The sequence below is a fragment of the Pipistrellus hanaki genome (assembly GCF_964339955.1).
Source record: "Pipistrellus hanaki genome assembly, chromosome: 1".
NCBI lineage: Eukaryota > Metazoa > Chordata > Mammalia > Chiroptera > Vespertilionidae > Pipistrellus > Pipistrellus hanaki.
Genome location: NC_140503.1, coordinates 48122531 through 48149675, shown reverse-complemented (window position 1 = coordinate 48149675; position 27145 = coordinate 48122531). Strand labels below are relative to the sequence as shown.

Sequence of the window (27145 nt, the reverse complement as noted above, 5' to 3'; positions counted from 1 at the left end):
CCTCTAATTCTGACAGAGCCTCACAGAGCGCTCCCAACCACATTCCTACCGTCAGCTATGGCGGGAACACAGGACGCCTGTGCCCGGCGGGTGGTCACTGTCTCCCGCCCACTGCATGTGGACTTGGAAACCATAGAAAAACGGTCAATGAGAATAGCCATTTTCCAGGCTCATCTCCATGGGTTCAGCCTTCAACAGACCATCTCCTTTGCATCACTAGGGGGCGATCCTGTGTAATCAATAATGAGGAGAGAAGGCCTTTCTGTGAGCTGCCAGCGCTGGGGAATGAAGTCTTAGGGGCCTGGAGCCCTCCCTTGGCAGCCAGGAGCCGACTGGCCAGCCCAGGGAAGAAGGGATTCAGACTTTCTTCCACAGCAGACACGGCCTGGTGCCCGGGAGCTGGAACTGGCCCCGGCCAGCCTGCGGGGACAGGCGGTCACACTGTCAGGATTTTTGTGAGCCAGTTGTTAAACAGTCATTATTAAAGATGAAATCCAACACATTTATGATTGAATAAGTTATAATAAAGCAAAGGCAATAAATACTCGTAGCAACCCTTCCTAACTACTTTCCTACATCTTCTGTCTATGCTCTGAAGTTACTGTCTGCTGCTTATGCACGGACAGTGGTGTGTGGGGGCTCTCCCCACCCCTGAGACCAACGGTGGCCACGCTGGCAGCTGCCATTGGCCACGGCGAGAGTGGAACGGGCCAGCTCCCCACAGCCAGCTGCTCGCCAGCACTTCCCGTCCCCCTCGCGATAACTCACACTCACTCGTCCAAAAGCGATAGAAAGCGACAAAGCCTAGATTTGTTTAGCAGTGGGTGTGCAGGGTTTAGGTAATTTTGTTATGTCTGGAACTTTATGAGATGTGCATTCCTAATAAACCTGACATGACTGGAAACTGTGTTACTGGGATCACGAGGGTTGGAGCAAGAATTTCAGACAGATAACGAAGTCATTTTCCCCATTGCCATTTCAATAGTGACGGTTCACTTTCTACACGTAATAGTTTGTAGTTAAGAAACTCCACATCACTGACCAAACCCCGTGTTTCACTGTATATAGCTAGCACATGGCAATTTAGTGCTCCTATCACTCCTGGACCCACGTTTCAGGCTAATCGTACACACTTACCATTTTATTGTGTCTATTTCCCAGTAAGAAAACAAACAAGGAAGGACTTGCTTGTACAGCAGGTGTTTTTCCTGAGTCGGGCACTGGACCTCTAACGCAACCACATTATAACCAACATGACAGTCCCCTGAGTGCTTGAACACGTTACGTTGGTCTGCTCAGCGAGGACCTGCGCTGCTGGAGAAGCCCAGTGGCAGGGACGGGAAGGCCGAGGGTGCCTTTGCCCTGAAACACCAGGATGCTGACTGACATTTGAACCCCTGTGCACAGCTGCTCAGCCTCAGAAGATGCCAAAGGCCCGCAGGAAACAAAACCGCAAATAACATCAGGGACAACAACGCTTTCTAAAGCGAGGGTTCACGTGCTCTCTCCTGGGAATGCCAGTTACTTTCCAGGAGATGTGAGTTCTCACAGTGATTGGAGCAAAGATTGGGGAAGAGTCAGTGGGACGAGATTTGGGCTTCATTGACGTTGTCCAAATGCAGCAGTGTCTGCTGCAATATTACCTCAGCAACCCTTGTTCTGCTGTTGCTCTGAGCCTACAGAGTGGCATAGCTATTGTGTGTATGTTTGTGTGTGTGTGTGTGTGTGTGTGTGTGTGTGTGTGTGAGAGAGAGAGAGAGAGAGAGAGAGAGAGAGAGAGAGAGGGAGAGAGAGATATGAAGGGGTCTCCCTGACTGGTCCCTTTCTTGCTTCCCTAGGCTGCATATTCCCTGTTAAAGCCAGCGATGCTTAAAGCTTAGACCTTCCCAGAGACCCTCTGTGCAGGCCACAGATCAGAGTTCTTACAAGAAAAGCCAGTGGCCAGGGGACACCCAGTTTTCAATCCTGGTAGGACATGACTATTTCCCTAAGAGAGCAAAGCCCTTGAGTAACAGTCATAAAACCAATACAATTAAACATTCAAGCTACATAGTGCTTTACCATTTTCAAAGCCCTTATTCACCTCCAAGAAACCCCGCGGAGAAGCTTTTCAAATTATATTCTTACTAGAGGCCCAGTGCACGAAATCGTGCACGGGTGGGGTCTCTAGTGGCTGCCTGCTGGGGCTTCCCTCCATTCTGTGCTGCCCCCTGATGGTCAGCACATGTCATAGCGAGTGATCGAACTCCTGAGCCAGAGAGTTTTGGCCAGGAATTTGCACACTAGGCTTATATATACGATCCCTCTTATGCAGGTGAGGTCACCAAGGTGTAGAAAGAGCAAGTGATAGATCAGAGGCAATGCAGCAGGTTATTGGCAAAATGATCCATGTGCCCAGCATGTGGCACATGGAAGGCACGTGGCCCCGTCAATATTCAATGAACGAATCCATGAAGAACCAAACCCATAAGCTGGGACTCACACCGTCCCTGCAGTGCGAGTCGTGCGCTCGCTGCACTCCCCCTTGTGAACTCTGCAGCCGCCACGCCTGAGGCAGCGGTGCACTAGTTCACGCCAGGGTTAGCTGGGCTTAAGCTCTCAGCTATCACTTCTTTGTTCTGCAGATGTGAAATTTATGTCTTGAAATTCCAGGAAGGAAAATAATGGCATTTTATTTCACTGGCTCTTTAAAATAGGGTCTGTTCCAAAAGGTTGAATCTATAAACATTACTGGAAATGAGGGGATGGATGCCAGGAATTCCTCAGCTTCATGTCGGCTTGGGCCAGGATATGGCTGCCGCTCCTGTAGCTTACGGGTTGAGAAATATTGCTATTGGACACTTGTTGGAAATTTTAAGCCCCTTGAAAATATGACTCCATTAGGAGAACCTTGTCAAGAGACACACGGGCAGCATTTCAGTTTTTCTATCGATCCCTCCTTTGCGCTGTGGCCAGAAGCCCTACCGCTGAGCACTCCCAGTATTTTCCTGGTTCTCCAACCGCTAGTTGGAGCAATCTCTGGGGTATCTAGAAATTTCCTGAAATTGTCCTCGCATGAAATGGGTCACGGGGTTAAAAAGGCCAACAGAAAAGACATCCGGGTCTGGGTTTTGATACTTCCAGCAATGAAGTGCAGGTCATCTCAGTTACGGGGGGAGGTATAAAGCACCCTTGATTGGCACATCACGTGTTCCTAGGAGGTCAGAGCGAAGGCTGATGAATGAGCTGCTTGTATGGCTCTTTCTTCACCTGCCCTCTTTCCCTGAGAATCAGCACGGAGCTTTTCACCTGAATCGGACTTTTCAGAAGGTATGCTAAAGGACTGCAAGCTGCTGGCCCCTCTCCACCTTGCTTAGTATCCTTGGATGACGAAAACAATGACGACGACAAGAACAATGACTATGTCACACATGTGGTAAGGCAAGGGTAAAGAAACCTGCGGGGGCGGTCATCAATTTAGTGAAAGCTTCATGCATGCTCCCCCCCCCCCCAAAAAAAAAAAAAATAACATGATGGAACATAAAATAAACTGACAAAGACTTTCCTGAATTAACTCGAGGTGCTAATTACACCGTTTGATTTTATCCACACTGCATGATCCAAGAGAAATGATTGCTTATGCTTAATATGTCTGGAAGGAAGAGTGCACCGGGGGCGGGAGAGGGAGAGGAAAGATAAACCCGAGGGTGTGAAAGACTGTGCTAATCTTGCTTTTCTAGATTGGCGAGTTCTAGGTCACTGCTTGGGACTGTGATGTCTAAACGCATTTTCATGTTTAAGGAAAGGCACAAGCGTGGGATCCCAGAGCTCCCTGCTGGCTCCGACCGCTTCCTGCGGAATAAAGCAATTCACGTTTTCTTGGCAAAGGGGAGCTAGTCAGTGCACGGAACGACAAGGCTCCTGAAATGCACATCTAAGGTCTCTGGCCACATGAGAAATTATTTTCTATTTCACTTTTATATGTTTTAGAAAATGAATTCTAAGAAAAGCTCAGTCCTTTGACCAGAGTACATGCAGGTTCTTAAGAAATGTGTACCCAGAGCAGATTTAATGTCCGGTGGAGACTGGCTGAGATGCTCGCAGCTACTGTACTCAGTGCCTAATGACGATCGTGACTTTCACACAGCTGGGAACATCGTGCTGCCCGGCCTCACAGCCATTGCCAGGGCAACACCACGCATGCCTGATCTTCAGGCCTGACTGTGGAGAAGGGTGTGATGGGCTTGAACAGAGAACCACGGGGCTGAGGGCTGGAAGGGAGCAGCCTCGATGAAGACACAACGTTCCTAAATTGCCTGCCCTTGGCTGACAGATGCTCCCGGCTGGCTGGTGTGCAAGTCTGGAACTTGCAGGAGCAGGCTGGAAAGATGGTTCTGCTTGCCAAAACCAGAGCAAGTAGGAAGCTAGCAGGCAGAGTTAAGGGATGGGGTGCATTTTGTTCACCGACTTAAATCCCCTGCCTCCTTCATGACAATCAGCTGGGCCCGGGAAGGGTTGCTTGATTGCTTCAGCCTGGGTCTGGATTACAGAGCAAATCTGTTGCCTCAACAGCACCCTTTCAACTCACCTTTACACAGGCCCTTCCCTTTAACAATCAGTCTAGACCAGTGGTTTTCAAAGTGTGGTCCTGGTTCAGCAGCAGCGCTGGGAACTTGGAAGAAGTTAAATTCTTAGGTCCCACCCCGACCTGCTGAATCCAAATCTCTGGAGGTGGGCCAGTGAGTTCTCCAGGGACCCTGGTGCTCGTTAAAGTCTGAGCGCAACTGCCTTAGACCAAGCCGACCAGTGAGCCATGGTCACCAGAACAGATGCAACAGAGCTAGTTCCACAAGAGAGGGGGGAGGCGGGGAGAGATCTAATGAAGGGGTGGCATCCACTCTACTGAGGGCCACCTGTATGCAACCCACGTGCTTCCATCTGTAGCCCAAATGGGGTAAGAGTCACGAAGGAAAGAGAAACAGCAGGAGCGAACGTGGCCAAGTTCCTAAGAGCTTTGTGGTCTTCAGAAAGAAGCTGACAAGGCAGGAAAACCTCTCATAATGGGGCAGGGAGGTGAGTGGTGGCTGCCCACCCAGAGGGAGGAGCTGCTGTTCCGCTCTGTTTCGTACACGTCTTCTGATCCCATGAGAAGCTTCACCATCATTCCAGAGGCTTGGAGAGAATGGAGAATGGAGGAGGGCATGAGAGAGGAGAGCTGGGGCTGAAGGAGGCCCCTCCCTGGGTTCAGCAGAGAGAACTATTCCATTACTAAGAATCATGCAGAGGTAGAAGGTTCCTAAGTCATGCCCACCATGAGATAATGATTGTATCACCATCAGCACCACCACCATCATCACCATCACCATCATCGATCACCACCTCCACCATCACCATCATTCACCACCATCACCATCAATCACCACCATCACCATCATCACCAATCACCACCATCACCATCAATCAACATCACAATCACCATTACCACCACCACCATCACCATCATCAATCACCACCACCACCATCAATCACCATCATCAATCACCATCACCACTATCACCATTACATCAAGCTGCAGTTGGCTGAGCAGCTTCCCACATGCCTAGTATCAGGCTAGACATTTTGTATATAATTTCTAGTCCTCTCAACAACTCTGCAAGCTCGGTGGTATTACATCCATGTACAGCTGAGGAAAATAAAGCTCAAAGAGGGGCAGCAGCAGGTCCAATATTAAATAAGCAATAGGGGTTGAAATAGGATTCTCATCCTTCTCTGGTATTTGACAATACAACTGAATGTTTTTGGTTTACTGGTTCCGCTACTTACCCCCTGTCAGAGTTCACTCACTTGTCTTGAAATTGGCCTAACCCCCTTTCCACACTGATAACTCTTGGAATATTTACACCAAGCATGTCAAACTCAAAGGCTAACACGGGCCAAATAAAAAAGGCATTCGGCCTGTGGGCCGTGAGTTTGACATGCTTAATCTACACAGTTCCAGGAATCTTCCCTTCCTCAGGTCCAAAGCCTGGCTTTCTTTTTACTGCTCTTCATTTTTTGTTCTAGAAAGGCAGGAAGGCTCTCATTTTAAAACCCTAATGAGCTGATTCACAAACTTCTACTTCTCATAGAATTCTGGGGTGTTATTCTCAACATTCCTGATGACTCTTGGAGCTACCTTATTTATGCAACTGCAGGCACAGACATAAACCAAAACCCCATTGTTCCCCAGCCGTGCCAGAGAGCAGGAACGGTTACGGAGGGATTGAATCTCTGGGCGGATGGGGACCCCTGTTCTGATGTTTCTAAGATGCACCCTCTCTGCAGAACGAGTTGTGTGCCATCAGGTTGGTCGTACTTTCGAAAATGCCAACCAAGGGCTGCAGGGTGGTGGGTGCTGAGACCATGGTGTGGCTGGAGACCTGTGGACCTCGGTGTGATCGATGGAGAGGAGGTGCGGCCTCCCCCACAGAGGGCGGAATCTTACCCTGCGACACCCTGGTCCGGGACCTTGAGGAAATCCAAGCTCTCCGGCATCTGCGACAGGCGGTCCGAGCCCGTGGACTGCTGTCGGGGCAGGGGCGGTCGGGCCATGGAGGTGTACAGGCTTTTCTGATTTGACCGCTGGTTTCCGGGAGCATGCGGGTGTGGCGCAAACTGGTTTTTGATGACTCCGTTCTGATGGTATCCTAGAAAGAGGACACCATGAGCCTTCGATTTTACGATCCTTTGCCAAAAGTCTCTCCAGGTTCCTACCATTGATTAAGCAAGTTACTTCACAGCACCAGGCCTCAGGGCCACGAGCAGCGCCGCTGGGAGCACGCCTGGCACCGAGGTGGCTCAGGCTGTCTGATTACCTGCATTTATCTGCTCATGGGCTTCTTCCCAGTTATGTTTTGTAAGCTATGGGTTCAGGTGAGTGGTCCCAGTCCGTGGCACTGGCCTGGCTTACCTGGCGGGGGAGGGGCAGCTCTCATCGGGTAGTTGGCATTGTGAGTCTGACCGGAATAACCTCTGTTTTGGCTCATGCTCCTCCGGGTGGGACCTGAAATAAACAAGCAGGACGACGTCACAATCAGTACAGCTCATCGGTTTCATGGCTCCTGGTGGCTTCTTGCTTGTGCAAAACTTGGGAGACCCTGGAATGCAGATCTGGGTGGGCTCTGCAGGAGGCTGGCCGCGGCGGAGAAGATATATTTGGGGGAAATACTGTCCTGGTAGCTGCTGGCTGGGCGGGGCTGGAGGATAGGTGGATGGAGGAACGGTTTTGAAATGCTAGCTAGAGACAATAACTGTACAACGAGTTATTAATAATCTTACAAAGGTGTTCCAATTTGTGTAGACTTTTCAAGAGACAGGAGGGAGATTTTCATGCTTGCACTCATGTCCTGAATACAGCCCAGGAGCTGAACACGCAAGCGCTACATGGCAAGGCCACGGGCGTGAGGCACATTTCGGCACCAATGGCACATCTGCTTATGTTGAGCCTTTTATGCAAGAGTTTGTGTTCCACAGTCTTTCAGGGAAACAGAGGCCCCGGAGGATGGGAGCAGACTTGGACCCTGGACAGAGCCTGAGGAGCCTGAAAGGAGCTGGTGCTAATGGATGATCACTGCCGGCCAGAATCAGGGCTGGGACGACAGGGCCCCGGTGGCCAGCTGGGACACGCGCCAGAGAGGGAACCGATAAAGAGGGTCTCAAGGCGGGCAGCTGGAGAGGGTGTGGAGGGCAGCCCCTGCAGGGAGGAGGCAGGCAGCGTCGAGGTGCGAGCAGCACAAAGGAGTGATCCTGGGGTTCTGGGGCAAAGTCACCCTTTTAGACAACGTTCCACACTGAGCCTCCGGAACACTGCGCACACATCCTGCGGGCATCGGCTGCCTCCTTTGCCATGCCCTGGGCCTGGCACCTGAGCCCACTGGACCCTTCACCTGGGCTGCCAGGCCTCTGCTTCCAGTTGGGTTGGGCAGGGGAGGCACTGGCGGGAAGCTGCAGTGCCCGGGGAGAGGGAAGTTGGGGTGTCTATCCTGCAGCTTCCTGCCTGCAGCCTGCAGCCCAGCTCTTTCCTCCCCCGGCCCACAGGCTCCGGGGGCTGCCAGGGTCCTCAGTTCTTGTCCCGGGTCCCCACTTTGTTCCCTCAGCCTGCCCACCTCTCTGTAAAGTATCCTTCTACTCAAAAGGACCTTCATGGAGGAGGGAGGAAGGACAGAGGTTTATGGGGGGAAAAGGAGGACCTATGTAATATTTTCAACAATGAAGATTTAAAAAAAAGAAGCGCATCCCAGTGGGGGGTGTGCAGGAGGCAGCTGGTCGATGTTTCTCTCTCATCGATGTTTCTAACTCTCTATCCCTCTCTCTTCCTCTCTGTAAAAAATCAATAAAAAAAAAAAGAAAAAAAGAAGTGCCTTCAATAATCCCCCTAAATATGTGGTCCGTTTTCTGCAAGTACCGAGTAATACACAGACATTCACCAATTTCTGATTGGCTGTTTATCTATATTGATCTGTCCTCATAGTGCATGCCAGAGCCTGTCTGTTAGATGGATTTCATAAAGGCCTATCTTATATCTGGCATACTCTTCATTGACCACATATATATATATATATATATATATATATATATATATAATATATATATATAATATATATATATATATATATATATATATATATATATAGACTAAACTTTATAGAGATACCTCTGTCTGCAAATATGTAGCATATATGATTATGCTATGCTGTGTATTATAAATATAATGTTATAAATATGACTTATAAATAGAAAAGGACTCAAAGGCCGGTGAAGGGGTGAGCCTGGGGTGTGTGGGCACATGCGTGTTGCTCAATGCCGAGCTCTGAATGGAGGTGGGAGGTGCTAGATGTGACGCACAGGGACAGCGAGTCCCCGTGGGGAGTGGTGAATGTGGCCAATTTCTTTAAAATGGACAGAAAGGATACAATTTGCAGTGTTGACACCCTCTGACTAGAAAGGGCTGGGAAATTTTAAGCCAGCAAACTGACTGGTTTTCGACACAATACTGTGGTGCCAGGAATACCGGGCATAACCACCGGACCATTCAGAAAGGCCGAACTGCATTTGCCTTGATGTTGGTTTAGTCTGAGATGTCTGAGTCGGAGGAAAACCGGGCGCAGGAGGCCGGAGAGGTGCTGGGTCACTGCCCCGCAGATCTGCGCACCTATTATGTGCGCTGGGTGAGATCTGCGCACCTATCACGAGCGCTGGGTGAGAAGAAAGACTTGCGGGGCAGAGGGGAGGGGCGCGGGGGAGCCGGGAGCCCAGCCCAGGTGCTCGGGCCCGCAGACACTTACGGGAGTTCTTGGGCAGCCCGGGTCCGATGCTGACCTGCAGCACTTTGTTGCTGGGCTTGAGGATGGCCAGGTCCCCGAAGCCCTGGTGGAACTGCACCTGCCGGGAGCCTCCGGCACTCCAGGGGCCCCAGTTCTCTTTTTTCAACTTGACTTCAAGCCTGCGAGAAGCATATGGGTTGGAGTTAAGGCAGAATGAAGCAGAAGAGAGAAAATGCAGCTCACCCTTCCCCAGTGTGGAGTTCGGCTGCTGGGCGAACCTGCTGTCAAACAAGGCCAGACCGGGACCTGCAAACCAGCACCAGGCCAGGGGGGATGCGTCTGACGGCCACGGTTTGGCACGAGAGTGAGCACAGCGGCCAGCGGCAGAGTCTGTGGGGCCCGGCACCTGCGAGGACCAGGTGGTGAGGAGGCACCAGTGTCCCTCCGCGGTGGACTCCGGTGGGACTGCCCGGGGACAGGAGGAAGGGTACATCCTCCAGGGCACACCTGCCGCGGTGCGTCCTGGTGCCCCTCTCCGATTTCCCTGGTCTGGGAGTGGAGGACGGGGAGCTGCCAGATACACGTTAGCCCAGGTCTTCCTGAGCATATAATATGGTTATTATTTCCTTAGGTTCTAGTCCATCACCATTACCCCACTCCAGACAGAAAGATAGCGCTCAGCAACCGAAATCCAAGTAGCAGAGAGGCTTCCTCACAACTCCAAAACCCCCAGCCAGTTTTTATTTTTCATATTGCCTCTATGCTCACATAATTCCATTCCATAGTCTGCTTTTTAAAAACCCTATTTTTCATGTTGTTGGGCCAAAAAAACCCATAATTTTAAGTAGCTGTCTATTTTTCTATTGAGTGGCTTGGCTCTTCCTAGTCTCCCTTTCTTGTTATTCCCTTATTGCAAATTCCCAGAAAAAATAACTGCCCCTGGTCCGAGTAGCCAAATGGTTCCTTGGAGAAGCTGCAAAGAATCCATACAATTACCAGGATCTATTTCAATGCAACCACAACAGCGTCAATCACAGTGAGTTTCCCTCATCATGGAATGAAGGCTTTACTTTGGAATTCTTGTGGGTAGTAAGAGAGATTTCCATTGATAGATAGAAATTTAAGAAAAAAAATCACTCTTACCTGACAAATTAGGATTAGAAGCTTGACAGCATCCCAGGACCTGGCCCACGAGGCCATGTTGTTACAGCAAAGGCAGGCGAGCCAAGACCCACGGCTCAGGCCCCCTCTCGCCCCACCCCCATAGCCATTATGCATTGATTTTGGGAAATAAGCTCCCACTCTGTTCACTTTCTCTTTCTTCCAATCTTACTCTACTCTGCTAAATAAAAGTATTTTTTTAATTGATGATATAAAAAAAAAAAATCTGCCCTTTCCTGCAGATTTTTGTCCAAATGGCAAAATAGACCCTTTGGTGAAGTCATTGTTTCACAGAAACACAAAAGTGACCTTTTCAAAGTCTATGGCAGCCATCGGACTGTAATCTGCAGCCCTATGATTCCGGAAAGTGGGGAGCGGGGGCGGGGGCGGGGTGGGTGGGAGATGGGGGGAAGCTAAGGCAGCCAGGCGAGAAGCCCTCCCCACAGCCCTCCCCTCCTCTCAGCCTGGACCTGGGCAGTGAGCTCAGGGCCCCAGGCCCCAACTTACGTGTTGCTAAATTTCAGAGGTAGTTGTCTCTGTGTTTTTTCCTCGTAACGCTTTGCTAAGAGGCTTAAGAATTCAGTTTTGAAGACGGATTCAAGCAAACTGTCATACTCTTGCTCGTGAACAATAAAAATGTCATCTTGCATGGTGCTGCAGAAATGAGAAAGAAAAGAAAAGTTGCACTTTTGTTTACCCATCCTTTTCTCACTCATTTTTTTGGTTCTGTAAGACAGCCCCAGGTTTCTAGCCTTTCTTCCGGTAAGGGATAATCTTTACAAGAAAACACAACAAGGAATTACATAACAGAGCCGCTGAAAGCTGCTGGGAGGAAGTGTACAGCCCACCCACAGCATCCACAGAAGCCCTTCTCCCACATCACGGCTAAAAGCAGAACTTTAAGAACGATTTATTCTTAAAAAAAAAAAAAATCCATTTAGTCTTTCTTAAAAATCCATTTTCAAACTCCATTTCTATGTTCTTAAGATCTTGTAAATCCAGAACTCGACTGAGTAGAACGGGCTGAGAATGAACCGTCCTACATAAATCCCGAGCTAGTAGAGCTGATGGCATGGTTGCAGCTACTGTGATAAATCCTAATTTGAAGAACTGGAAGCTCAGTTACCAAAGGGGAAGCCGACATCCTGGGCTTCGAATGCACTCATCATTAGGAGCCTTTGGGTCCTCGGTACTCAGCTCATTTCACCTGCCAGGTGCTGCTGAAGGTGCGCACACCGCAGGGCAGACACACCGGCCGACAGCAGCAAGCCCCAGCGTCGTGTGCCACCCGGTGCATTTCCTGGCTCAGGGAAAGCACATCTTTGCGGGAAATGCACGTTTGGAAAGGGTACGGCTAGGGGGGCAAACATGCCTGGAGGGGTGATGGAAGGAAGAGGCTGAGGGAAACCCAGTCCTGGGGAAAGTACCCAGTGGCAGTGGGGAATCACTTATACATACAGTGACACCTCCCAGCCCAGCTAGACTCTGTGGAAATTACAATGCGCACGCCATGGGGGTTCCCCCTGCTGTTAGGTGTCCAGCCCAGATGAAGGAGGCTACCACCCCAAAGGCTTTATAATGTACAGGTTTACAATGACCTCCGAGCACCACTGTCCACCAGCGAAGTCAATCCTCTAACATGACATTTTCTTGGCCATGGTAAGCGTTTTTCTAGGCCACATGTGTCAAACACAAGGCCCGCGGGCCAAATCCAGCCCGCCAGGCCTTGCAATGTGGCCCACACCGCGCTGTCATCACTGTACTCCGCTGTCAGTTTATGACATTGTCAATTTATGACTGTTCAGTAAACCATTTGGCCCGCGATTTAGGCTGGATTTTAGATTTTGGCCCCTTCTCTGATTGAGTTCGACACCCCTATTCTAGGCATTCAAAGCAAAGTAAGCGAACCCTCTTGATGAATTGACCACACACAAATTTTAATCCCTTCACATGCAGGAAATGCCAACGACATGGCTCTTTAGGAAGCAGAGCCCAGGGGTGTCACTCAGGAGCTGTGCCCTGCTCTCAGGGCGCCTGGTACCACGGTCCAGTGGGATTGTGGTCTGTGACAAAGCCAGAGGGCAGGGCCAGCAAGGAGGGCTGGAGTGTGGAGAATCTGAGATGAGGGATCCTTCTTCCATGTAGAATCTGATCCATTTAAACTGCAACTCATGAGGTCTCTCTGTTCAGTCCCATGAATACCAGGTCGGGGGGCAGTTTGTGGGACCAGGGGTCTTCCTTGGGCAGAGAGGGCCTTGTCAGGCTATCCCAGGCTTGTCAGGAACGTTCTCTTTCTGGGCTGAGGCGGGAAGCTCAGGACCCGAACCGATCAGGCCAGAGACTGTAGCCGTAGCCTCTCTCCCAGACACCTCAGCCCCAGCCTCCCTACAGGAAGGAGCTTGGTAATCCACCGGAGAGGTCCAGGGCAGGACCACAACACAGCTGGAATCCAAAGGCACAGCATGGCAGCGTAAACCAACCACAGGGGGGTGGGGCACACGAGCAGCAAGATACCATCACCTGGAGAAGGACCTGGCCCCTAGCTTGTTCATTGAAGACAAGTACCCCAAGGAGTCATCCCTGGATGTGAAGTCAGAATACTCCCAGGCATTTTAGGACATGTAATGGCGACCTGGTAGAGCACCTGGTCACCATCATTTCCTCAGGAGTTTGTTTTCAAACCTCCCCACATCACAGCCAGACTTCCTCACTCTTGAGAGAGTTGGGAAAGAGGTTTTTCTGTTGTGTTGAGGACCCTGACAACCAGTGGTTTCAACAACAGGTACAGCTTTTGCATCTGTCACTCAACAGCATGTGTAAAATCAACACCAGGGCCAACACGACAGCTCTACAGTGCCAGGGAGCCCCACATCTTTCCATTCCTTCCCTTTATAGAAATGACTAAGCAGTGGTATAAGTCACTTCTCACACCACCCTAGCTAGCACTGTCACATGGCTACACCTAGCTGCAAGGGAGCTTGGGAAATGTAGTCCTTGGGTAGGTTGCCAGCCATTAATAGGTAGAGGAGAGAATGGATATTACAGGACAGTGGACAATCTCCACTCTACCTTCTGGTTCCTAAACTAAGAATTAGAAACTTTTCTTAAAGTTTGAGAATAATATACCTCAGAGGGTTGAGGCTACAAAGCTACTATCCTCTTCCTATTTTTATTTAAAAAAATATATATTTTATTGATTTTTTACAGAGAGGAAGAGAAAGGGATAGAGCTAGAAACATTGATGAGAGAGAAACATTGATGAGCTGCCTCTTGCACATCTCCTACTGGGGATGTGCCAGCAAACAAGGTTCATGCCCTTGACCGGAATTGAACCTGGGACCTTTCAGTTCGCAGACCGATGCTCTATCCTCTGAGCCAAACCAGTTAGGGCCATCTTCCTATTTTTAGAAAAATTCTGGGATTGGCTTAATTCAAAAATCCAAAGGACACTTAGATAAAAGCTGCTCAAAACAGCTCTCCCATTCCTTTCGAATTGATGAAATGAAGTCTGAGCATCCTAGCACAAGAGTGAGAGACAGCTGTGTTAGGAAGGGAGTGTACCCAACGGGGAAGAGTGAAACAGGAAGCACCACTTTCTGGCATGTGGGGTGAGGTATGACACTCCTGTTGAGGTGACTGGACTCAAAACATTCTTTGACTTGTCCAGACATGTCTGTTTGTCTGGCTGTACTGTAGGCAGGATTGATTATTCAGCGGGGCTAAATGAGCCCAACTTAAGTAATCCTGAGGAGTTTAATGTGCTTAGATTTATTACCATAAAGAAAAGAAGAAAAAAAAAAAGCAAGCAGGCCAAAATTTCAAGGTCAATTACCAGCATGAGTCTGGAAACAAGAAGAGATGGTTTGGACACTTTGACTTCAACCATCAAATTCAAAACCCCTCCCTTTCCTGACCCAAGCTTGGGAGTCGGTGAACCCATCCTTTCCAGGCCAGAGTTCCAGCCCATTTCTTTCTCCTCAGGCCATGCTCCTAGATCTGGAAACAAAGCTTTTACATGTATTTATTCTTAAAAAAAAACCCACCAGACTTATCTTTGGATTTCGCCCTCGTCTTATTCATGTGCTTAGGCTGCAATTCCTTGCAGATGTCTGCACCCATGCTGAAAGCTCCCGCCCCGGTCTTGTCCCTGCTTGGCTCTCTGCTTGTTTTTATCCCTACATCTTCGTGGCTTCTTGTGGTATTGCTGACAACACTAGAAAATCTTGTTTTACTCCCTGAACCAGTATCTTCTTCAAAAAATGTTTGTTACAACACACCGAGTGAAGTCTGAAAGGCATTTCCCCGCCTGAAAGCCGAAAAGGCAATTTGCTGAGCTGGCCCTGCCTTTGTAAAAATTGTTCCTGATTATGAAATAAATGCTCCTTTGAGCAACCTGGAAAGTACCAAGATAAACCCAGAAGCAAACAGACCTTCTCCAGAGCTCCACCATCAGGGAAACCCGTGGCACCAGGCTGGGAATCTATGAGTTTCTCTGAGAAAGTGCAGGGATAGGTTGTATGAGAACATCACCGGCCACCTGGCTGCAGGTGCAAAGGCTCCTTCCTGTCTTTGAACACCAGGCCTGCCCTGTGCATCCCTCTCCGAATGCTTCTAACTTGGGGAACATGTTTCCTCAGGTGTCCGCTCCCCCTTCCGGAGTGGGAGGGGCTCCCTGAGGTGGTGACTATGTCTCATTCACCTTCGAATCCAGGGCTGAACACAAGGTCGGTGGTCAGTTCCAATTGCCGATGACTTCTAGGTTCCCAACCCTCAAAGGCCACAACGAGTCACAACAAGATTTCAGTATGTCCTCAGGTCAGCTGAGCAGGTGGGGAAGCGGGCTGCTCTGACCACCAGAGGCTTAGGGCAAGTGGCCAATGCAACACCTGGGCAAGAATGTTGTGACCCAAGAAGCTGGCGCCTCTGTCTAAAGCCCCTCTTACAGGTTGCTTTGCCCATCGCGTACAAAGGCAGGCAGCCACGTGGCATTTTGGTCTTAGGCATGATCAGCTATGGGAATGAGAAGGGCTACTGGAAGCTTCATCAGACAGAGTCCCCACAAATGAGACTTTATGGTACCAACTTCATTGCCTAAAAACAGGAAAGCAAAGAGCATAGGCTCGACACCTTGTGGCCACCCTTTCAGCAAACTGAGCTTTTCCAATAGGAGCCAGGTCAGTACTTGGACAGGAAGCAGCTCTGGAAGGGTTCTTCCAAAACTGACGCGTGCTTGGCCTGTCAGCAGACTCCGGGCCTCGAAAACCTCATGTCTCAACTAAATGCCACCTCCCCACATTCTCCCCAGGTCTCCAGGGAAGGCGGAAGCCAGCATCAGTGGTCCCGTCTAATGAATCTTAGATGAGGATTTTCCTGTTCACAGAGTCCCTTGGACAGCTGTAGTCCTCGTCTCTCCCAGCTACTGGGCCGACCCTATTTTTTTTTTCTTCTTGTTAAGTTAAAAAATTTCAATTAGGCATATCCCCAGTGGGGGACTTGCAGGAGGCAGCTGATCCATGATTCTCTTCTAATTCAATTCTAATTCAACCAGGTATATTTCAGCATATTTATAAAAGGTAAAGAAAAGACTTCTAAAATATGATGTCTACTGGAGGATTAGAAAATTCTAAATTTTAAATATATAGAGTAGAATGAACCTCCACATGTCAAGTGTAAACAATTCCCAATCCACAGTCATATCTGCACTCTCACTCCACACACAAGCCAGGCTATTCTGGACCAAAGGGTAAAGTCATATTACTTTATCCTTAAATATTTCAGTGTGAGTCTCTAAAAGACAAAGCCTCTTTAAATAAAAATAATCACAATATCATTATCACGCCTAAAGAAATGCACAATAAATCCTTCCTCTCAAATATTTAGTCATGCTCACATTTTCCAAACGGTCTCATAATTGTTTCTGAATGGTGGTTTGTTTGAACAGGGAGCTGAGGGCCCGTTTCGCTTTGTCAGTGATTATTTTATAACAGACAGAGAGGGGCTGAAAGACCAAGTGTGTGGGACACTTTGATGGTCTTAACTAGAGTCACTAGGTGATCCTTCCCGCCAGTAGTCACACAGTCAGCCTCAAAACACACATACACGTTATAACATGGTCTTTTCTGAAGTGCAAAAAATCTTCCTCTATATTGAAATATTTTGAACACCACACACACACACACACACACACACACACTTGGTAGTCTGGTAACCACAATCAATTTCTACTCTGGGTTTGATTCTATACACACCACCCCCCATCTGCTCATTGGTTTAGGTGGCTGGTTAGCCCAATGAATGAAGGAAACTAGGGGACAGTGTTAATCTTGGTTCACGTGAGGCTCGGTGACTACAACGTGCAGAAATCACAAGCTAAAATGACTCAAGCTCTTTCTTTTCCCTATCGTATCAGGACAGCTTTCAGGCTAAATTCCTCTTTTATTATTGCCACTTCTAGCAAGGGAAGGCCACAAGGAAGCACGTGTCCAGACCATGACTGCTAAAGAGGAAGCAGAAAAAGAAGCTGGTGTTACCAGGAGACAGGTATTCCCAGATGTTGTCAGAAAGACAACAAAAGAGAGAAGGAAAACATTTGGGTGTGAATGCCCGACACCTTGATAAGCCTCAAGGACTTGACCCAAGAAGGTGTCAGAGTGTGTGATACAAACATAGGCCTGATTCTTTACCATCAGGTCCCCCTCGAATGCTCTGAGGACAGAGCTGGGTGATAGAATGGGAAGAACAGCAATCACTCTCAGCCTGACGAGCACGTGCTCCGGAGCTGGCCTCGCTGCAGCTAACGCAGCTTCTCTCCGGGATGGCTGGTCCCCACGCCAGAGAAGGGAGAAGCTTCAGTTGGGTTCCTCCGAACACCAAGGGCAGCTCAGCCTCGGGGCCAAGCGAGCCAGGAAGGGTGTGGCTCAGGCTGTAACCCAGCCAACGAGCCCCAGGCTCAGGAAGACCTGGAAGCCAGACAGCGCCTGCAGCTCTTCCTTGAGACATCTGAGGTGGGTCTTCCTGTCACATCAGGATCCCTGGGACCAAGGAAGGCCACGCCCCCTGAGGGAAGACGAGGAGACTGTTCTCTTCATCACGATGGCGACGCCGGGGGGACCTGACAGGCCTTTCATCGGCCTTTTAGGAACAGCAATGGCAATAGTGAGGAGGCCCGGGGCACCCCTTGCCACTCACCTGAGGGACACGGACAAGATCCTCTCCATCTCGATTCTCCGCTTCAGCACTTCCTTCACTTGCCCTTTGTCTGGGCCCTGCTTGACCTTTTCTCGGCCAATGAGGTACAAGCACTTCGGAGTGAGAATCAGGTCCCGCTTGATGCCCTGGAAGGAGAGGCGCTTTCAGAAGGGGGTAGGCAAGCCAGAGGGACAGCTGTCCAGAGCGTGGGCACCTGCTACCCCCTGAGGGGAGCTGCTTTGGGTAGTGATGGGAACACTATTAATAATTATTAGGCTGACATATATGACATTAATGGTATCTGACTCTCTCTGATCACAAAAACGGCAAACTCAGCTGGATCCACCTAAAATATCGGATAATGGGTATAAAGGGACAGTTGTGGGCAAACCAACGCATAAGGTGACCTTGCCAGTTATCTGCTACAGAACATTTCTCAAACAGGGATGCCTCGAGTGTCTGCATATGTATTTTTTTGAGCCCATGACATTTTTTCTTTTGAAAATGGATAAATTTTGCCCTAATCGGTTTGGCTCAGTGGATAGAGCATCGGCCTGTGGACTGAAGGGTCCCAGGTTCGATCCCAGTCAAGGGCACATGCCTGAATTATGAGCTCAATCCCCAGTAGTGGAGGTGCAGGAGGCAGCCAGCCAATGATTCTCTCTCATCATTGATGTTTCTATCTCTCTCTCTCCCTCTTCCTTCCCCTCTGAAATCAATAAAAATATAAAAAAAAGAAAATGGATAAATTTTCATTTCAATAATAATCTTTAAGAATTGAATATGAGGCCCTGGCTGCATAGCTCAGTTGGTTAGAGCATCATCCTGATATGCTAAGGTTGATGGTCAATCTCCAGCCAGGGCACAAATAAGAAGCAATTAATGAATGTATCAATAAGTGGAACAACAAATTAATGGTCTTTTCATTTCTCTCTCTCTCTCTAAAGAGTCAATAAAAACATTTTTTAAAATAAAATATGAACAGGTTTTGGAATATGGGGGCCACTGACCACCTTATACCCAAATATCGTTGAGAGACATGCGTACCCAAGCTTGTTCATGCGGAACAGCTGGCACCACACTCGGGGTGTAAGAGATGATTTGATTTCAGCAAAACAGCATCATTCTTCTTACTAATACTGTTATTTATTTCATTTTTAAAAAAATATATTTTATTGATTTTTTTTTTACAGAGAGGAAGGGAGACGGAGAGAGAGCTAGAAAACATCGATGAGAGAGAAACATTGACCAGCTGCCTCCTACACACCCCTTACTGGGGATGTGCCCACAACCAATGTACATGCCCTTGACCAGAATCGAACCTGGGACCTTTCAGTCCGCAGACTGATGCTCTATCCACTGAGCCAAACCAGTTTCGGCTATTTATTTCATTTCATTTTTTTTTTTTTTAACCTGGCCGAAAACCAAATAAATAAATAAAAAAGCTCTTAATGGATCATGAACTACAGTGGCTTCAGATTTCACTTTTAGGGCCAAGATTTTACTAGGCAAAAGAAAATGCCTAAGGGAATAGGTTAAAACGTCAGCTGTCCCTCCAGTGGCCCCGAGAAAATTGCTAGTCAATCCCTGGGAGAAGATGAGTTAGAGCACTGCCATCCTGCCTGACATTCTGAATCTTTGGGCCCAACAATTCCATTCCTATAATTTTCTCTAAAAGCATCAGCAGATAGATGCACAAAGATATGCATGAAAGGATGCTCACTGCACCTTTTTTTAGTGATAGTAAAAAAAAAAAGATTAATGAAAAGTTGGTTAAAAATGTAGTATCTGCTTAATGGAATATTATGCAGCTAAACAAAATAACCTATATTGATACATGTATAATATGGAAAGTTCTTTCTGGCATATTAAAACAAACAACCAAACAACAACAACAACAACAACAAAACCCCAGAAAAATAAACCAGCATGTAATATAGATCTCATTTTTATAAAATGAAATATACAGAAATATGTCTATGTAAAAAGTTCTTAAAGGACACACACAAAATGTTAACACTGTTTCTGGATATAGGTAGCTATTTTTCTTTTGGCTTCTCTGTATTTTCTAAATTTTTCTATAATGAACATGTTCCGTTTTGATAATAAGAAAAGCAAAATGAGTTAGTTTTACAACTAAGGATTCTGCTTGGTGACTCGGGTGGGCAGCATGTACCTTGAACCTCCTGTCGTACTTGGTCACTGTGTCTGCAAAATCGATCTTCTCCCTCTTGCCCACGAACTGCTGGAGTTCTGGGTGCTCCTCCATCCCGATGTAATCCCCGATGAAGTTCCTGTTGATGCTGTTTCTCCTCCTCTCCTTCTTGTTCAGCAGGAGGTCTGAGGCTGCAAGTCCATGAGGCAGAGAAGGGAGGAGGGTCAGGCCCCCGAAAAAGGAGGGACATACTCACACGGAGAAACTCTGAAGGGATGCAAGGCTTTTCACACACAACATATGACATGCGAAGGACAATAAACTTGTAACTTTCACCTAAGCTCAAACTTATTCTTGAGGTCTGTCAGAAGCACGAAACAAAATGACGGAAATACCTTCTTCCCTCATTTGGACGTATTTCTTCCGGGCCGCGAACTTCCTCCAGGATTTCTGTATCACTCGAGCATACCCATCATACTTCCTCTCTCTCATTTCCTCCAGGAGAAATAGCTGTGACCGTAAAGAAGACAAATGGGAGCCAGTTCAGAAGACCTGAGCATCACTTTTGTTCGGTTATTGCAGGGACACGTGGTTTAGTCCACGCCACACGTGGCAAGCAGCGCCTCACGCTCAGGCACAGAGGAGAAGAAATGACTGGTATTAAGCACTGTTCTACCCACTTCAACCTGTAATTTCATTTACTGCCCCTGAACAATCATGTCCTCTGTTTAACATTAGTTTCCACTTCATAGATAAGAAAACTAATACTCAGGAAGACTAACTTGTTCAAAGTCCCCAACCTAGCAAGTAGAAGGATCAGAATTGCAATCCAGATCCCCCTCAAAGTCCACTATTCTCATTTTCCTCTCAAATAAACATAACTTCAATCACACACACACACACACACACACACACACACACACAAAGAAATGACTGGTAGGGGATGTTGTTTAACTTTTATCTACACACACACATATATTTTTAACAACAAAAAAGGAAAATAGTTGGATCTGAGTGTATCCAGTAGGACCTTCATAAAGGTACCTGCTCATAATCTCTGTGAGAATCACATAAATGCTTCAGGATTTCTCCACTTACTCCCCCCACCTTGATCCAAAGAGGATCGAATGAGTTGGTGGAGGCTGCGGGTTAGTGCTGCAGTCTCTTAGCAGGACATTCCGGCTTTACCAGGAGCCGAGTTTGTGCTGCTGTGGAAGGAGGACTGCCCTGCGCTCAGCTCCATGGAAGTGCAGGGAGCTCTCCCAGGAGCCCCAGGGCAGAGGACAGTCACCATGGTGACGAGAGCAGGACCAGTGATGTGCTGGCTGGGACCTGGGTTCCCCAGGAGGAACCGAGGTTGTTGGTTGAAGGGCCCGTATCAGACACTGGCAGGTCTTGAGACGCAGGCTGTGTTAACAATGAGTACTGATTGTTGCACCCCACTCAGTGGAGCTCTGGAATAATGAAGACGATAACAATGAACTATGATATACGCGTGCCTGCCGTAGGTCAGGGATCATTCTAGATGCTTTATACATTTTTTTTTTTCATTTAGCCCCTCAACAACTGCACAAAGCCACCTATTTCCATTTTACAGGTGAGGACACTGGCACGCAGGCTGGGTCGGGCTGGAAAGTGCCCCAAAGGCCCTCCGGCTCTGCCAGCCTCGGCTCTTCCTCCCTTTGCCACAGAAGTCCTCCTCTACAAACCCGCACTTATTCCACTCATAACACGGTGGGAAACTTCTGCATTCACCCAGGAGGTGGCTCATGTGACTCTCCAGGAAAAATAATAAAATGCACCAATAAAAACCCCAAGTAAAAGAGGATGCATGGTCATTGCAAAAGTGTTCCAGAAGTAAACAAGCCTCCTTGGTTTGAAGGCAGCTGGGCCTGATTTGTTGTCTCTGTTTATCTGGGTCTATTCGCAGGAGCCACATCTACCCGCTCCTGTCACTCAACCTCCCCTCCCCACAACCCAGCTGAGCAACAACCACCTCTCAAAGGAGAACTACCGAGGGCGGGGCGCTCCATCCGCAGCCCACAGGGCCACGTACAAAAGGGACGACATGGTTTCCCATGGACAGAATGTTGACAACACTGGCCTGCGGTTGCCTGTTGTGAGACTACTCGTGGGTGTTTCTTATCTTGTGTGTTGGGTTTTTGTGTAAGTCTTGATTTCTTCTCTCCCAGAACTATTCTGGGAGCGCCGGAGAAAATACACCGTGACTCAGAAAGGATGGGGAGGCAACCGATTCCCCACGTCCAATAGACTGTTTCAAAGATTAGCTGCGTTTTAGGTTCTTTTCAAAGGCCGCCTGGGTTCGAAGTCAGGGAAGTTGAAGGAAAAAAGAGAGAGAGAGAAAAAACAAAAACAGAAACCCCCAATCGCAGACACATGTAACAAATAAGCAAAACCAAACCCTGTGGTGCCTGATGGCTCCTGTGGGTTCTTAAAACAAATGGCTATTTCGTATATTCAGCACATTCACTGTACAAGGCAAGCAAAAAAACATCACCAAGTGGACTTTCAAAAACCAATATTTTGTACAAACATTTGCAATGTTAGGGCTCACTGTGGGCGGATGAGTGGTGGGGAGGAGAGTGGTGGTGATGGAGTGTGTGTGTGTGTGTGTGTGTGTGTGTGCCCGTGTGTGTGTGTGTGTGTGTGTGTGTGTGTGCCCGTGTGTGTGTGTGTGTGTGTGTGTGTGCCCGTGTGTGTGTGTGTGTGTGTGTGTGTGTGTGTGCCCGTGTGTGTGTGAGCATGAATAGATGGGAAAAGAAGAGCCAAGTGGTGATGATAAAGCAACTGGGAGGAAGGTAAGGAAAAGGAAAACCAAAAATAAATCTTGATTTTGGAACGAAAACCCCAAAGCTCTACTGAATCAGAAAAAAAAAAAAAAAAAAAAGAGTATGCAAACTCTTGAGGCTGTTTTAATTATACGTGAACATTGAACAAGTGGAAAGAGTAAAAGCGGGCATGAGCCCACAGAGGGGCTCTGCATTGTCCTGATCAATCACCCACCCCGTTTTAGAAAGAACAGGAACTGCTCTGTGGGTTGCCTAATGGTGCATGACACAACATTTTCATTTTATATTTGGAAATGAAGTCACTGGGAAGCTACAAATAACTCAAGAGGGGAAAATGCTACCACAAACTTTTCATAAAAGGGCCCTATTGATGTGTGCCATTTATTTATTTAATACCTTTATGGTTCATAAAGCCATTCACTCACAGCTCTTATCATCTGTGGGTGTCAGGCTGGTCCTCTGGGGCAGGCCGGACAGCAGCCGTGGTTCCCTTCCAGAGAGGAAGAAAACGCGCCGCTGGACCAGGACCTGACTGAAGTCAAGTGTTCCCATTGCTACCAGCACAGCGAGTTCTCGTGTTCTCTACACGGCAAGCTTCCCTTCGACTGAATAAGTAATTTTGCCACATTCACCACAGCCCCCTGAAATGCAGTCTTGTGACTGTTCTAGGAATCTGGAGAAACGTTGATGCCAAACCTGGCTAGTTCCAGCAGGTTCTCTCCAATGTAAAAAGCAATGCTCCATCCCACCACCCAGCGCTCACCGGCCAGAGCGGAGGGGCTCTGCTCCACAGAGAATCTCTTATGGACACTCACTGGGCTCCCAGCGACCAGGAAAGATAAGTTTATGAATTGCAAAATTGTTTGAATTCCTTATAGGCAAATACTGATTCTCTATAGACCCGGAGATTTCTCCTCCTTTCTATTCATCTCCTCTCCGTCTCTCTCCTGGTCTTCCAGATGCCTCTGCTCTCACCCCCAAGCCCTGCTCCACCTGCTAAGAGGAAGCCTGGGGCTGTTTGCTGTTAACCCAGGTGAGGACCTGGGTTTAGCTAAGCCTTGTGGTGGGACAAAGAAGCCCCTTTTAGCTCAGACACTGTTGGACACGATAAACCATGAGTGGGCACCTGCCATGAGCTGCTTTTTATGCCAGGCCTCGAGGACACAGGGGCATACAGAGCAGGCAGGAGTACTGGCCTCAAGGAGATGCCCATCTAGGACGGACAGAGACACTAAGTAAGAAAAGAAACTGTGACATGATGGTACATTTCTGTACGTGTTGAGTGCTCTGAAGGCTATGAGGGAGCAGGGGTATGGGAATGACCCATGCTTAGATTGGGAGCGAAGGAAGACCTTGGAGGAGACTACGTTCAGGCACGAGCCCAAGGACGAGAAAAGGAGGCCAGCAGTGCTGTGGGAGGGGTCGGCGTGTACTCACAGACTCGGGCGCTTTGATGAACACTTTGCTCCTCCCGAGCTGGAACTGGTCGCTGTCCATGTTGACGGACTGCAGCAGGTGGAGGACACCTTGCTTCTCGTCTCCTCTCCACGAGGGCCAGGTGGCTTTGGTCAGAATGGCGTACCTGTGAGGGTAATGGGGAGAGAAGGATCAGGCCCGGACTGCACGGCCCCCAAACGCACCTGGTGTTGCTGGGTCCAGGCGATCCATTCACCACCGTTTAAGGCTTAGGGATGGATCTCGACAGCTGCAAAGTCCACTGGGTCTGGGATATGTCCTCCTCCCTCCCTATCTGGCCATTTTCATGGTAATACTCTGCTTAAAATCTACTTTTCCTTCCCTTTCCCTCCTCCACTGCCCTCCCCTCCCTCATTCCCTTTTCCCCCTTCCTTCCTCCCTCCCTCTCTCTCTCTGTCTCTAATATATTTCTTTATTGTTTTTAGAGGGGAAGGGAGAGGGAGAGACATAGAAACATCCATGACGAGAGAGAATCATTGATTGGCTGCCTCCTGCACACCGCCCCCCCCCCCCCCCCCTGAAACCTGGGCATGTGTCCTTGGCCAGAATCAAACCTGGGACCCTCTTTTTTAAGCTCTGGGTAGGGTCTGAACCACTGGTCTGTTTAGACCTGTGGGCTTCCTTCCCAAGGTGTATCATGCATGCACATGTGGATAGTTGTGCTGGGTATTAACACATCCTTTCCCTTTAGTCACTTTCTTTTTCTCAGTGGGCAGCCTTTCTGTGGACACCTAGAAAATAACTCTATACACAAAGCCTTTTCTCTCAGCCGCGGAGAGAGTGACGGTAGGAAATGGTTCACAGAGGATCATATGTTGAGACAGTCAGTGGAAGACTCTGTTATGACCAGGATCCCAGACTCACACATCTAATGGAAAACTGCGTTGTCTCTGCCCATTGACACATATGGCCTGCTTTTTTGAGTGGGAGACTAAGAAATGTACTTTTTATTGAAAAATAAATTTCCTTCCAAATTTTATTATCCTCCTAGTCTTCTCAAATCACATGAAGTATGACACCAAAAAAGCCTGCTTTTTACAATCAGGGCTGTCCATTTGTCTCTTCTAATGGGAAAGCCCACAGCAGAAGAGCTGAGAAGGGAGGCACCTAGGATAGATCATCTCCATGTCTACTCTGTGTGAGCTGCAGAGGAACGTGTCATGCATGGATTCACGAAGCTAGCATGGCACCTGAGAAAGGTCGGAATCTCATAACCAAGGAGGTCATGTCACAGCTCGCTTCATTCCTGTGAGGACAGCGTGGATTTCCTGCTCGTCCAAGAGCTGAGAGCTCACAGCATTGCTTATGGAAGTCAGGTTCTCTGGCTTGTTTGTTTGTTTTTAAATATTAGGGAAGAAAGGAGGTCTTTCAGAATTGATTTCTCAAAAAAAAAAAAAAATCAAGGTTAGATGCTTAAAATATTTGATATTTTGCAATAGTAATGCCAATCAGAGAGAATTTGCAAGGATCAAAGTTTTTAAGTATAGGAAAAATATTGAGGAATAAAACTATAAATGTTTTGAAATTATTATGGCAGGCTTTTCTGAATTAGGGAAAGATGGAGGAAACACTTTTCATTCACTATTTTCTGCATTGAATTGTTTTCTCTTAATTGGAAAAGAATATTTTGTAAAAATGCAGTTTTGCAAAAATGTAAAAGATTATATAAGCTATGGTTTGCAACTGGCTTTGCCCCCACTCCCACCCCCTCCCTGGGACATTAGGTAATTGCCTGGATATGTTTTTGGTTGTCACAACTCGAGGAAAGGGGTACAGAGGAAGGGGGGAGCGGCGGGCGCACTATTGGCATCTAGTGGGTAGAGGCCAAGGAGGTTGCTAAACATCCTACAAAGCACAGGATGGCCCTCTCAATGAAGACTCGCCCAGCCCAAATGTCCGTAGCTGAGGCTGAGAAACTTGGGCCAAAGCTAGTGTTACCGACCTGGTTAAAAAGCCTTTCATAATCAACATCTCAGCTCTTTGCCAGCAAAGGGATGCTGTTACAACAATGCAAGAGCTCTACAAATTTATTTTCTCAGCCTCCCACATACTCCCTTTCATACAGCGCTGCTTACACAATAGGCGGAATGGTCCCTTTAATTTATAGAGACTTGGGGGTGAATTTATTCCTAGTCTAATCCACCACCAAAATGATCAAAAACTTGAATGTGAGAGGACAGAGTCAATGAGGCTTTATTGTATGAGAGGATCTACCTCTGAGGTAAGCCTCTCCTGGCCTCCCACTCCAATGACTGCACAGATGATGGCAGGGCAGCCACCCCAACCTCACGGCACAGGAAACAGCCCTGGAGGAAAATTACTTTGCTAGATGTGCTGGATTTCATACAACTAAGCTCTACTTCAGCCTGACACCCTTTGTTACATGACGTTTGAATTAAAAATATCTTTCACCCGGCCAGTGTGACTTAGTGGTTGAGCACTGACCTATGAACCAGGAGGTCACGGTTTGATTCTTGGTCTGGGCACATGCCCAGGTTGCAGGCGGATTCTCTCTCATCATTGATGTTTCTCTCTCTCTCTCTCCCGCTCCCTTCCTCTCTGAAATATATATATATTTAAAAACAAAACCAAACTGAAAACCCACATTACGCTACCTGAAAGACGCCAGACACAAAGGACACATGTTGTATGACTCCATTTATATGCAATGCCCAGAACAGGCAAATCTACAGGGACAGAAAGCAGTGTCTCCTAATTGGGGGTTGACAACTAGGGAAGTGGGACTTCTTTTTGGGGTGAGGAAAATGTTCTAAAGCTAACGGGGGTGATGAAGGCACAACTCTGTATAGTAAAAGCTGGTGAATTGTATACTGTTAGTGGGTGAATTGCACGGTATGTGAGTTATATCTCAGTAAACCTATTTAAAACAAAGTGGCAGCTCATTACCTTTGCAGGAATTTTTTGAAGATGCGCCGATAGGCATACCCAGCTCTTCTCACTCGAATGTTTTCTTTCAGACCCAGGTATTCCACTTGGTGCTTTACCCTAGAAAGGAGACAGGGAGGCAGGGCATCACTGGACAATTCTCCCACCCGCTCTCCTACCCACCAGCC

The 27145-nt window shown here is 48.1% G+C and overlaps 1 protein-coding gene across 1 annotated transcript in view; it reads right to left on the bottom strand.

Annotated features, from left to right (window-relative positions):
- The window catches only part of MYO1E (myosin IE), a 177578-nt gene that overhangs the window by 8502 nt on the left and 141931 nt on the right, over nt 1-27145 (bottom strand). The window contains exons 18-26 of the mRNA XM_084871309.1: nt 26979-27077; nt 24033-24177; nt 20181-20295; nt 19807-19976; nt 17631-17776; nt 10950-11096; nt 9303-9460; nt 6929-7021; nt 6464-6665 (exon numbers count right to left, since the gene is read on the bottom strand). Of these exons, the coding sequence (XP_084727435.1) occupies nt 6464-6665; nt 6929-7021; nt 9303-9460; nt 10950-11096; nt 17631-17776; nt 19807-19976; nt 20181-20295; nt 24033-24177; nt 26979-27077 (1275 nt within the window). The remainder of the gene's footprint in view (nt 1-6463; nt 6666-6928; nt 7022-9302; nt 9461-10949; nt 11097-17630; nt 17777-19806; nt 19977-20180; nt 20296-24032; nt 24178-26978; nt 27078-27145) is intronic.